Source organism: Apodemus sylvaticus, chromosome 10, assembly GCF_947179515.1.
Source record: "Apodemus sylvaticus chromosome 10, mApoSyl1.1, whole genome shotgun sequence".
In the NCBI taxonomy this organism is placed as follows: domain Eukaryota; kingdom Metazoa; phylum Chordata; class Mammalia; order Rodentia; family Muridae; genus Apodemus; species Apodemus sylvaticus.
This window is the reverse complement of record NC_067481.1, coordinates 17,764,567-17,774,376: the sequence shown is the minus strand read 5'-3', so window position 1 is coordinate 17,774,376 and position 9,810 is coordinate 17,764,567. Positions and strand designations below refer to the sequence as shown.

At 47.3% G+C, this 9,810-nt stretch overlaps 1 protein-coding gene across 6 annotated transcripts in view; it reads left to right on the top strand.

Moving 5' to 3' along the window:
- Nucleotides 1–3,349: 3,349 nt before the first annotated feature.
- The window catches only part of Tlk2 (tousled like kinase 2), an 86,194-nt gene continuing 79,733 nt past the window's right edge, over nucleotides 3,350–9,810 (top strand). For 4 of the 6 annotated variants that reach the window (XM_052195018.1, XM_052195017.1, XM_052195015.1 and 1 more), the window contains exons 1-2: nucleotides 3,350–3,448; nucleotides 5,232–5,314. In XM_052195018.1, the coding sequence (XP_052050978.1) occupies nucleotides 5,234–5,314 (81 nt within the window). In that variant the 5' untranslated portion in view covers nucleotides 3,350–3,448; nucleotides 5,232–5,233. Of the gene's footprint in view, nucleotides 3,449–3,650; nucleotides 3,740–5,231; nucleotides 5,315–9,810 lie in introns of those variants that run through there. The other 2 variants (XM_052195016.1, XM_052195014.1) reach the window with 2 other exon arrangements.

The following is a 9,810-nucleotide window of genomic DNA, read 5'->3' as shown; positions in this document are numbered from 1 at the left end:
TTATTCTAAGCAGTTTCTATTGGAGCAGCTGCTGAGCTGAGAGTGAGTAGACTTGGGTGGTATGACTTTCCTTGACACCCAATTTATTTGTATGCCTGGCCCTTTAAAGGATCCACAATGGTTAGTCAACTGACTCTTTGGGAATGCTTAGCCGTTAGAACTGCTTGACCCTATGACCTTTAGTGTCAGTTAACTCTTGGACTTCTGGAGACAGAGGAGTAGGAAGAGAATAGGGTCCAGGTGGCAGCAGAGTAGGGACAGAGAAGACAGTTGGGACAGAAGAAAGAAGACTGAGAAGGGTTGGAGAGGAGAAGGCAGTTGGTGAAGAAACTGAGCAGTGAAAAGAAAAGGCTGCTGAGCCAGGAGAAGCTGGGCTGAGCCAGAAAAGATCCTATTGTTAGGAGATAGGAAGAACCACTGAAGAACCCACACAAAATAGCAGGAACAAAGAGACATAAAGCTTCATTTATAGAAAATTAAAACTGCTGGGCAGTGGTGGCACGCGCCTTTAATCCCAGCTCTTGGGAGGCAGAGGCAGGCGGATCTCGAGTTTCAGGACAGCCAGGGCTACGCAGAGAAACCCTGTCTTGACCCTCACCTCTGCCCCCAAAAAAGGTGAAACTAAAATTTTATCTATGTTCAAATGGTTACTTTAAAAATGCACTCAGGAGACAGGCAGCAGGGCATATGCCTATAATGCCAGCTCCTAGGGCCTGAAAAATAAGGACTGAGAATTTAGACCAAACTCTGCTACATAGTGAGACTCTCAGAAAACAGATAAAGGTGAGTCTGTGCTGGGAATGTAGTTCAGTTGGTAGACTGCTTGCCTAGCTCTTGGAAAGCAGGAGGATCAGGAGTTGACAGCATCCTCATCCACACTGGGAGACCTAGGTTAGCCTCAACTACATTTGACCTTTTATCAAAACAAAAAACTGAGAATGGGACCTATCGTCTAGAAAGGGCACTGGGAATCCTCTAGCTCTAGCATGATGAGGTTGGCAAAACTTGAAACGATTAGATAATTGGCCCAGACAACGTGTTTGTGGACCAGCTGGAAGAACTCAGTTTCAACTCTGTCCATTTCTTTCTCTTCTGGTCTCCTCTACTAATTTATGACACTCCAGTGTCACTTAAGGAGTTATTTTTAGGCTGTGTATAGTGGCTGCATGCCTGTAATCCCAGAACACAAAGAGGTTGAGGCTAGCCCATGCTGCATAGTGAGTTGCAGGCCATATTCTTTTCAGATTTTTCATTATGTGTCTGTGTGTGCACTCAGATGCAGTGCCCAGGAAAGCTTTACGGGTGTAGATGTCTTGGAGCTAGAGTTAAAGGTAGTTGTGGCCTGCCCCACATTGGTGCTGGGAAGCAAACCCAGGATCTCTGTAAGAACAACTCTTAACCACTGAGCCATCTCTCCAGCCCCCTTTCTTTTGGTCTTAAGATACCCAGGCTGGCAATCTTGCATGAAATCCCAAGTGTTGGGAATGTGGGTGTTATTTTCTTGATCCCACTACCAAGAAAGAACTGTCTTTTGTTTTCCCACTGCGCAGACTTGAGGAGTCACAGTGCACTATCCTTTGGTTCTCCATCATTTTCATGCTTGAGACCTACTGCATTCTGGGGGCTCCTCCGTGGCCACCTTTCCCTAACCTTTGCTCCTGACTTGCTCTTCCCCTCAAAATGTTAATCTTTCCAAGCAGTCTGGGATCTGGAAGACGACTCCTGATTTGAGTGTTTCTACAGTGCTTGAGTGCTGAAGCATGGAGAACATACAAAAAGGAATTTGTCATCCTCTGCCCATTTGGCAGGTCTCTGTCCAGTCAATATATGGAAAAATAAGAAATACAAACAGAAGTCTCCTTCGGAGTACTTGCCGGCGCCTGGAAAAGTTCAAGCGGGCTGTTTGAAAGCTTGAGTGATTCCCTTGCAGTCCTTCAGTCACGGTCTGAAGGGAAGATCAGAAGAAAACCAAGAGCCGAGTAGTTTCAAGTCAGTGTCTCGCTCGGCTCCCAAGACTAGGTGAAGACGGTGACTTTTTTCTCCTTTGGCGCTGCAGTCAGAGTGGGGACCCCGGCTCCCATGCAGGACGCCCTCCTGTCGCCGCAGGCGCTCACCCCCTCAGCAGACAGAGAAGAGCAGGCCAGTTTTTCCACTCTGGCATTTCCCCCCAGACCCCCAGAGCACCCCGAGGAGGCCGGTTTTGTCGCCGTTGAGATGGAACCTCCCCCTAGGTGCTCTGAGAGAGTCCCCGCGGGTAGCGCCCTCCGCTCTGGAGGGGGGCGTGCTGGTGAGGGTGAGGCTCTGATCCCAGGACACCTCTGTCCCTGGAGACGCCCCGCCAGTCAGGTACGTGGAGGGCGAGCGCGGCCGGCTTCCCGTGCCGGTGGCTGAGGGGACCGGCGGGCACCGGGTGGGCGGCGCGGGCTCGGTGACGACTTGCCCCGACTCCGCCCGGGCTCTGTCCTCCGATCCACCGCCGGGCAGGGCGACCTCCCTCCTCACCCAGAATGCGTGCACATCAGAGGCAGGCGCGGCGGCCGGGCCACTCGGACGCGGCTCGGCGGCCTGAGGTGCAGCCCAACCGTCGGCCTCCGGCTCCGCTCACACACAGGCGGCTCCCGAGACTCCGGCCCGGCCGCTTACCCGGCCCAAGCCGACCAACCGCCTTTCACAGCGCGGTCGGTCGGGCCGCAAGCGCCGCCAGCCGCCCGCCCTCAGCCCTCAGCAGTCCTGTCAGGCGCGGCCTGCGCAGCCGGTGCGGGGTCCCCTGGCTAACCCCTGCCCGCCAGCGCGGCCGCTGATTGGAGGAGGCGGAGCTCCGGGGCCGCCGCGACCCTCCCCCCAACACCTTTCTAGTCCCCTCCCCCACCGTCGGCACTTCCCCCCCACCCTAGGAACACCCCCCCCCCCGCCCGTGCCTCCCAGCCGTGCAAATCTCGCGAGGAAACACGCGGTTTCACTAGTGTGTTTACACCGATCACTACTAATCCGGACCGAACCGATCCGGATTAAGGGGCCGGAGGCGGGTCCTGGGCACTAGCGGTTCCGACCCCCCCCCCACCCCGCCCTCTGCGCCGCACCCGAGTGGCCCCCAACCGAGCGGGCCCCCACTTCTCGGCCCGACCCAGACCCTCCTGCGCCTCCCTTGGCCTTTGTCCGGCTCCAGGAGCCCGGCCCCGCGCCCCCCGGCGGCCGCCCGGGCCCGGGCCCGCGTCAGCCGCCTGGCTCTGTACGCGAGCTCGGGGATCTGCGGCCTCCGTGGTCCCCCTCCCCCGCCCGCCCTCTCGTGGAGCCCGGCGCCGGCGGCGGCTGCCTGGGCGGGGGGTTGCGGTGCTCAGGAGAGGCCCCGGCTCCGCCCCGGGCCTGCCCAGGGGGAGAGCGGAGCGGTCGGCAGCCGGGTCGGGTCGGGGCCCCTCCCGTGAGGAGAGCTGAGCGGCAGCGGCGGCAGGTGAGAAGCTCAGCCCTGGACGTGGAAGGGCGCCGGGCTTGGGGTTTTAACCGTCCCGGGGGCCCGCGGAGCCTGCGACCCGGGCCGGCGTCGTGCCGCAGCTCCTGGGCGCTGAGGCGGGAGGTGCTCCCCGAGGGCTGCGGGTCGCTGAGGGGCCGGGCCGAAGATGGACCAGGCCCAGGCCTGGGAGTGTGGCGGTCGGCCTGCCGAGAGAGGCGACTCCGGGGAGCTGGAGGCCTCGGCAGCCTCCCGGGCGCCCCCGAGAACCGTCCCTCGCTCCGTCCGTGACAGGTGGGCCTGGAGTTAGGGAAAGTTTGCAGCCGGCGAGGGGCGCCGGGACCAGGCCCAGCGGTCCTGCTTCTCGGTTTGGGGCCACTGGGAGGATCCCGGTCGAGCCTCTCTGGAAAGAGATGGGGTGGGCATTTTCTTATCATGAGTTGACATTAAATGGGATAACTGCTAGGGCCTCGGGTTTTTTTTTGGCTAGGCCTGGGCATGGAGGGTTGGGAAATGTTTCCAGAGACCTTGCGATTGGGGAGAGACTGCATTGTAACCTCTGCCATTCCGACCTCGATCAGGGCAGGGCGAGTCAGCAAGGCCACTTACCTACTTAGGGAAAACTCGGTTTTCTTCTCGGCCTGTTTTTTTTTTTTTTTTTAAGATGCCTTTCTACCATTCTAACAATTTCCTAATTCCTTACTTGTGTGTGAGTGAAACTTTAATTCCTGACCCTTTCATTCCCCTTTGCCCCAGGCATTCAGTCCAGGAAGGGAAATGAAAGTTAGGACTTGTGTAGGGGATGTTACTGGAGATTATGGAGTTGTTAGATTGCAGAGAAGGTTTGACTCGTGTGTTTAGTGAACTTTAATAAAAATTTATGCCAATCACTTCAGTAACTCTGGAATAATAGTATGTTCAAAGGATTTCTATGTAACGATGCATGCCCTTTTCCTACTTTCACATTGAAGAACTTTTTGATGGATGGTACAAGAATTCTCTCTTCCAAACTTGCTCATAGTGTCCACGTTAATTGGTCGAGAAAGAGTTTAAAAATGGTGTCTTCCTGCTCCTCCCTGTTTGGGAGGAGTGCTAAAAGCAGATACCCAGAGTGGAGAGAAACCTACTGCTCCAAGGAGTGGTCAGAAAAAGATTTTGTAAAGGAATTGTTACAGAATTGTTATAAGGAGCTGGCTGTATACAAGTAGGGTTTCTTGAAGTTATTTGCAGCTTCTGATTCATTCTGTATTCACTTGAAATTATTAAATGAATCATATTTTTAGCTTAACTAGTTCTTATGTGTTTGGGAGAGAAATATATAAAAGTACTTAGATTGAAAGGTCTCTGATAGGAGTTTTCTGTTTGTAAGTTTGCCAGTGTTTTACCCCTTCTGTTTAACTTTTACAGAGCTTTGTAATTTTTTTTTTTTTTTTTAATGAGACAGGGTCTCATTATGTAGCCCAGGGTGGCCTGGAGTTTGCTGTGTGTAGAACAGGCTGCACTCAAGTTTGTGGCTGTCTGCTCCCGAATGTTAGGATTATTACAGGGGTAGACTTCCATACCTCCCTCCCCCATAAAGATCAGTTAGAATTCAGGAAAAGTAGAAAAGACCTTCATAGATGAGAACTTGAACTGCTATATAATCTTAGGTAACTGTTGATGACATCAAATAACAACACTTGAATGTATATTTCCTTGAGGTTTACAAAATTACTGTGTTATACACAAAGCTTTTTTCTTCCATTTAGTATTTCATGGCTTCTTGTCCCTCTTTCTTTTACTGTAGAAATGATGGAAGAACTGCATAGCCTGGACCCACGAAGGCAGGAATTATTGGAGGCCAGGTTCACTGGAGTTGGCGTAAGTAAGGTGAGTTACTCAGTGATAATGAACATTTCAGAGGATAACTTCAACACATTAGGAGTTGAGCAGAAGGGTTTCAGTGCTAGAGAACAGACTGATAGGTTGCAGGGGAGATTTGTCATGTGAACTTTGAAAATCTGCCAGTCATTCCTGCAGTATGTTTAAGTTTGTTTGGGAGAGTATGCTTCTATTAAGGGCACAGCTTTCCTGAGGGGCTTGCTACAAGGATACTGATAGGATGTGGATCTAGATTCTCTTTCATAGTCCGCTAAAAGTTGTCAGCCCCTCAGGAAGAGAAAGGCATTGTGTGACTCTCATCCACTGGCTCTGTTGTGTTCCCATGGCCGAGTGCTGCTGAATCTGCTGAGGTCTGCTGCTTCTCTAGTCTGCAGCAAGCAGAGGCCTCTGCTTGTATCCCTAAACTGCCTTTTCACTCTCCTTAATTTCTGCTAGTGTTTTTCTTCTTTTAATTTATTTTTTGTTTTATGAGTGTTTGCCTGCATTTGTGTATGTATGCACCTGGTGTGCATGTTTGGTGCCTGCAGAGGCCAGAAGGGGGCATCACGTGCGCTGGAACTAGGTTTAGATGGATGTGAACTGCCACATGGTTAGGAACTGCACCTGGTCCTCTGGAAGGACTCTGTGCTCTTCCCTTCTGCACTGTCTGTCTAGCTTGTCACTGTTTTCATTCTGTGAAAGTGTAACCTGAAATCAAGCCCATATTTTATTTATTGAAAAGTACATAGTACCTACAGCATACTGGGCATTGTATATGTGTTGTTGATACTACCTCGGGATTGAGCTTTGGTAGTTCTTTAATTTTTGGGCAGGTGGGATATTAATCAGATAACACTATCCTGGCTTTCCGGGTCTTTCTGTACCTGCCCGTTTACTCTGTTGTCACAGGACGGTTTCAGACATTGTTTATGTTTGTCAATGTTTATTTAAAAGCTTTGCCCAGTGATCCACAGTTGTCATATTACTTGAGCGTTTTGATCTGTAATGTATGTAATGGATTCCTGACTTTTTCAAAAAACGCTGTATCTAACAGGAATATGATATATTCCTGTTTCATGCTCTGGCTAGTTGTTTCTTCAAGGAGGAGTATGTTAGGTTTGTGCTTGGAAAACCTAGCTTCTTTGACGGATCACACAATTTTAGTAAGCTGGAATAACTTTGTAGTTTTTATTTATTCAAAAAGTACATACTGGGCATACAGCATACTGGGCATTGTATATGTATTGTTGATAATACCTCAGTATTGAGCTTTGGAAGTTCTTTAATTTTTGTTTTGTTAAGATATGTATCCTAGGCTGGTCTGTGATTTGTGATTGTTCTTTCTCAGGCTTATCCACCACCTTACCCAGCTGTACATTATGTGCACGAATGCTTTATTTCTTCAGCTATTGTAGTAACTGACTTTTGGTGACACTTTAGAGCCACTGTACCTCTGATCATTACATACTGAAGATAAACAAGTAGACATAAATTATTTGTTCAAAGGATGTAGCCTTTGAATGTTTTGAATTCTTTGAAAGAAGTATGCTGTGCCATTTGAATATTAAGTCGATATCTGATCCAATGATGACACATTCTTTTGCCTGGCCTAGAACTCCTCCTGATCTTCCCATCACAGTTTCCTAGGTGCTGGGGTCATTGGTGAGTGACTATACTAGCTCTTGTTTGTAACCATTGACTGACTGACTGATGTTTGTGGTGTAAAGGTTCAAACCCAGGGCCTGTACCTGCTAGGCAAGCACCTGACCGTTGAACTATATGTCTAGTCCTTTGGGTTTTTGGTTGTTGTTTTTGTTTTTTAAGATGGTCTAACTTTGTAGCCCTACTACTCAGGGGCTAGGATTACAATGTGTCACTACACCCATCCAGCACTTCTGAATTTTTTGTTTTCATTTTTTTATTAAGATAGAGTCTTTCAGAGTTGTCCAGGATAGCTTTGAACTTGCTCTATAGCCCAGGCAGACCTTGAACTAGTGACCTTCCCACCTTAGCATATTGAGTATTGGGGAATACGCTGTTGTTTCTTTTCCCTTAGCAATTCTGCATAAAACTCATGCCTTTAATTAATTTATTCTGGAGACAGGATCTTATTATGCAGCCTAGACTGGCCTGGAACTTAATTGAGGATAGTTTCTTTTTCTTTTCTTTTTGTTTTTTTTTTTTTGTTTGTTTGTTTGTTTTGTTTTTTTTCCCCGAGACAGGGTTTCTCTGTGTAGCCCTGGCTGTCCTGGAACTCAGTCTGTAGACCAGGCTGGCCTTGAACTCAGAAATCCGCCTGCCTCTGCCTCCCAGAGTGCTGGGATTACAGGCGTGCGCCACCACTGCCCAGCGAGGCTAGTTTCAAACTCATGGACCTCTTGTGTCTCTCAAAGTGCTGGGATTAACGGTGTGTCCAGATAAGATTCATAATTAAATTTATTCACATAGCTTCCTACTAAGAAATTTTATATTCAAAGTGCTTATAGTTCACTTCCCTAATCTTGTTTGTTTGTTTGAGACTGGGTTTCTTTTTGTAGCCCTGGCTGTCCTAGAACTCACTCTGTAAGATGGCCTCGAACTCATAGATCTGCTTGCCTCTGCCTCCTGAGTGCTGGGATTAAGGGCTCTGTGTGTCCATTTTACTAATCTTTGTAGGATGGCTTCTTTTCTTTGTATGTCGCTGCAGAACGGCTCTATCAAAGTGAAACAGGTCCAAGTGATGGCAATGAATGACAGTTTCATTTTCCTACTGAGACCCAAGATCATGAAACTAAGTTGTGGGGAAATTTCAGTGTGCACTTGGGAAGCTGAGGTGGTAAGATCATAAGTTAGAGGTCAGCCTGGACCAAGGACAAGACCCTGTCTCTAAAAAAAAAAAAAAAAAAAAAAAAACCTAGAACCTCAAAAAACTTTAATACTGTCTGTTAGAAAGTTCAAAATTCTAAGTTGTTTTTATGCCCTTAATTATGCATTTTGACATGTCTGTCATGGTAAGTATATTTATTTCAATAAATGCATTATTTAGAGATCTGAAGAAAATTGATTTCTGTAGCAAAGAGAGTCAAAAGAAAAGTTGCTGCATTATTGCAGAGACAGGTAAAGGAAAGGAAGTTTTGTTTTGTTTTTATTTTTTGAGCCTGGCTGTCCTAGAACTCACTCTGTAGATCACGCTGTGGTCGAACTCATAGAGATCCTCCTGCCTCTAGCCTCCCAGGCACTGGTATTAAAGTCATGTGCCATCACCTCTCTACTAAGCTACTCTTTTTTATACAACATTTGTTTTGAGACAGTCTTACGCAGTTGAGGATGGCTTCAAACCTACTATGTAGTTAGGATGACCTTGATGCTCTTGCCCCTGCCATATCCAGCAAATATATCTTTTTTTTTTTTCTTTTTAAATCTTTCTCTTTCTGTCAGGGCTAGACATTGTATCTCATAGGCCATGATTGAAAAGTGGGCACTGTGGTAGTGGGTAAAAAGGACGCTTTTGGTGAGACTCCTTTTTCTGGCTTTCCTTGATTTGTTGTATCATGTTTTCCCCGTAAGGATGGCACTGTTTACAGCTTTCAGTTTGTTAAGGTGAAGATAGGTTTCCACCTTTACTGCTCCAGAGAGAGCACAGTGACTTGCCTGTGATGGTGCCATCTAGTGAGATCTGTGCGATTTCCTGAGGTTTTCTAAGTGCTTGGGACACTTTCTGATGCCCATAGTAGGAGGGCAGTCAGAGCCATTGTGGACTCTTTCCAAATGGACAAGAGTGCTAGAAGTAGTTGAAGTCTTTGAACGTTCTGGTTATTGTAGGTCTTCTCTCATATTGCTTCTGCTTTTTCACACTGAAAATTCAATATAACTCACAAAACTTTGGTGAAAACAAAATAGCCAAACCACCGTATTTATTACTTATATTTCAAGTGCTTATGTGTATTTTGGCTTTTAATTTCACAATTTTTTCGTTCTTGCACAGTACACTAATACATTAATTTTCTCTATATTATTAGGTTTATTTAGCAGTCATAAACCAGAATTAATTGGCTTAGGGTTTGGGATGATTTATGTAGTTTTTGTTTAAAAGGTTTAAAATGTTTTCTGTCATTTTGAGTTGGTAATAGGGAAAAGAATCATCATGCACACCACGAAGCCTGTGGTGTGCACTCTTCTACAATGACTGCCCCTTTTTATGAAGACCTGGAAACATCCATTTACAAGTCTCGAGGTGATAAGGTTAAATTGGGAACTTTATTTGTCACCTAATATTTAAGCTAGCTGTTTGGTTGCTTGGTTTTTCCAGGCAGGATTTCTCTATGTTTTCCTACTGTCATGGAACTCACTGTGTTCAAGGCTGCCTCTTGAGTATTGGGAGTAAAGGCATGTACCACCAGTATCCAGCTATGTTTTTTTATTATATATTTTTCCCTAAGCTTTATTTGTCTTCATATATGCGTTTTGTCTGCGTATATATCTGTATATCACATGTGTAGCACTCACAGAAGCCAGAAAAAGGGTGT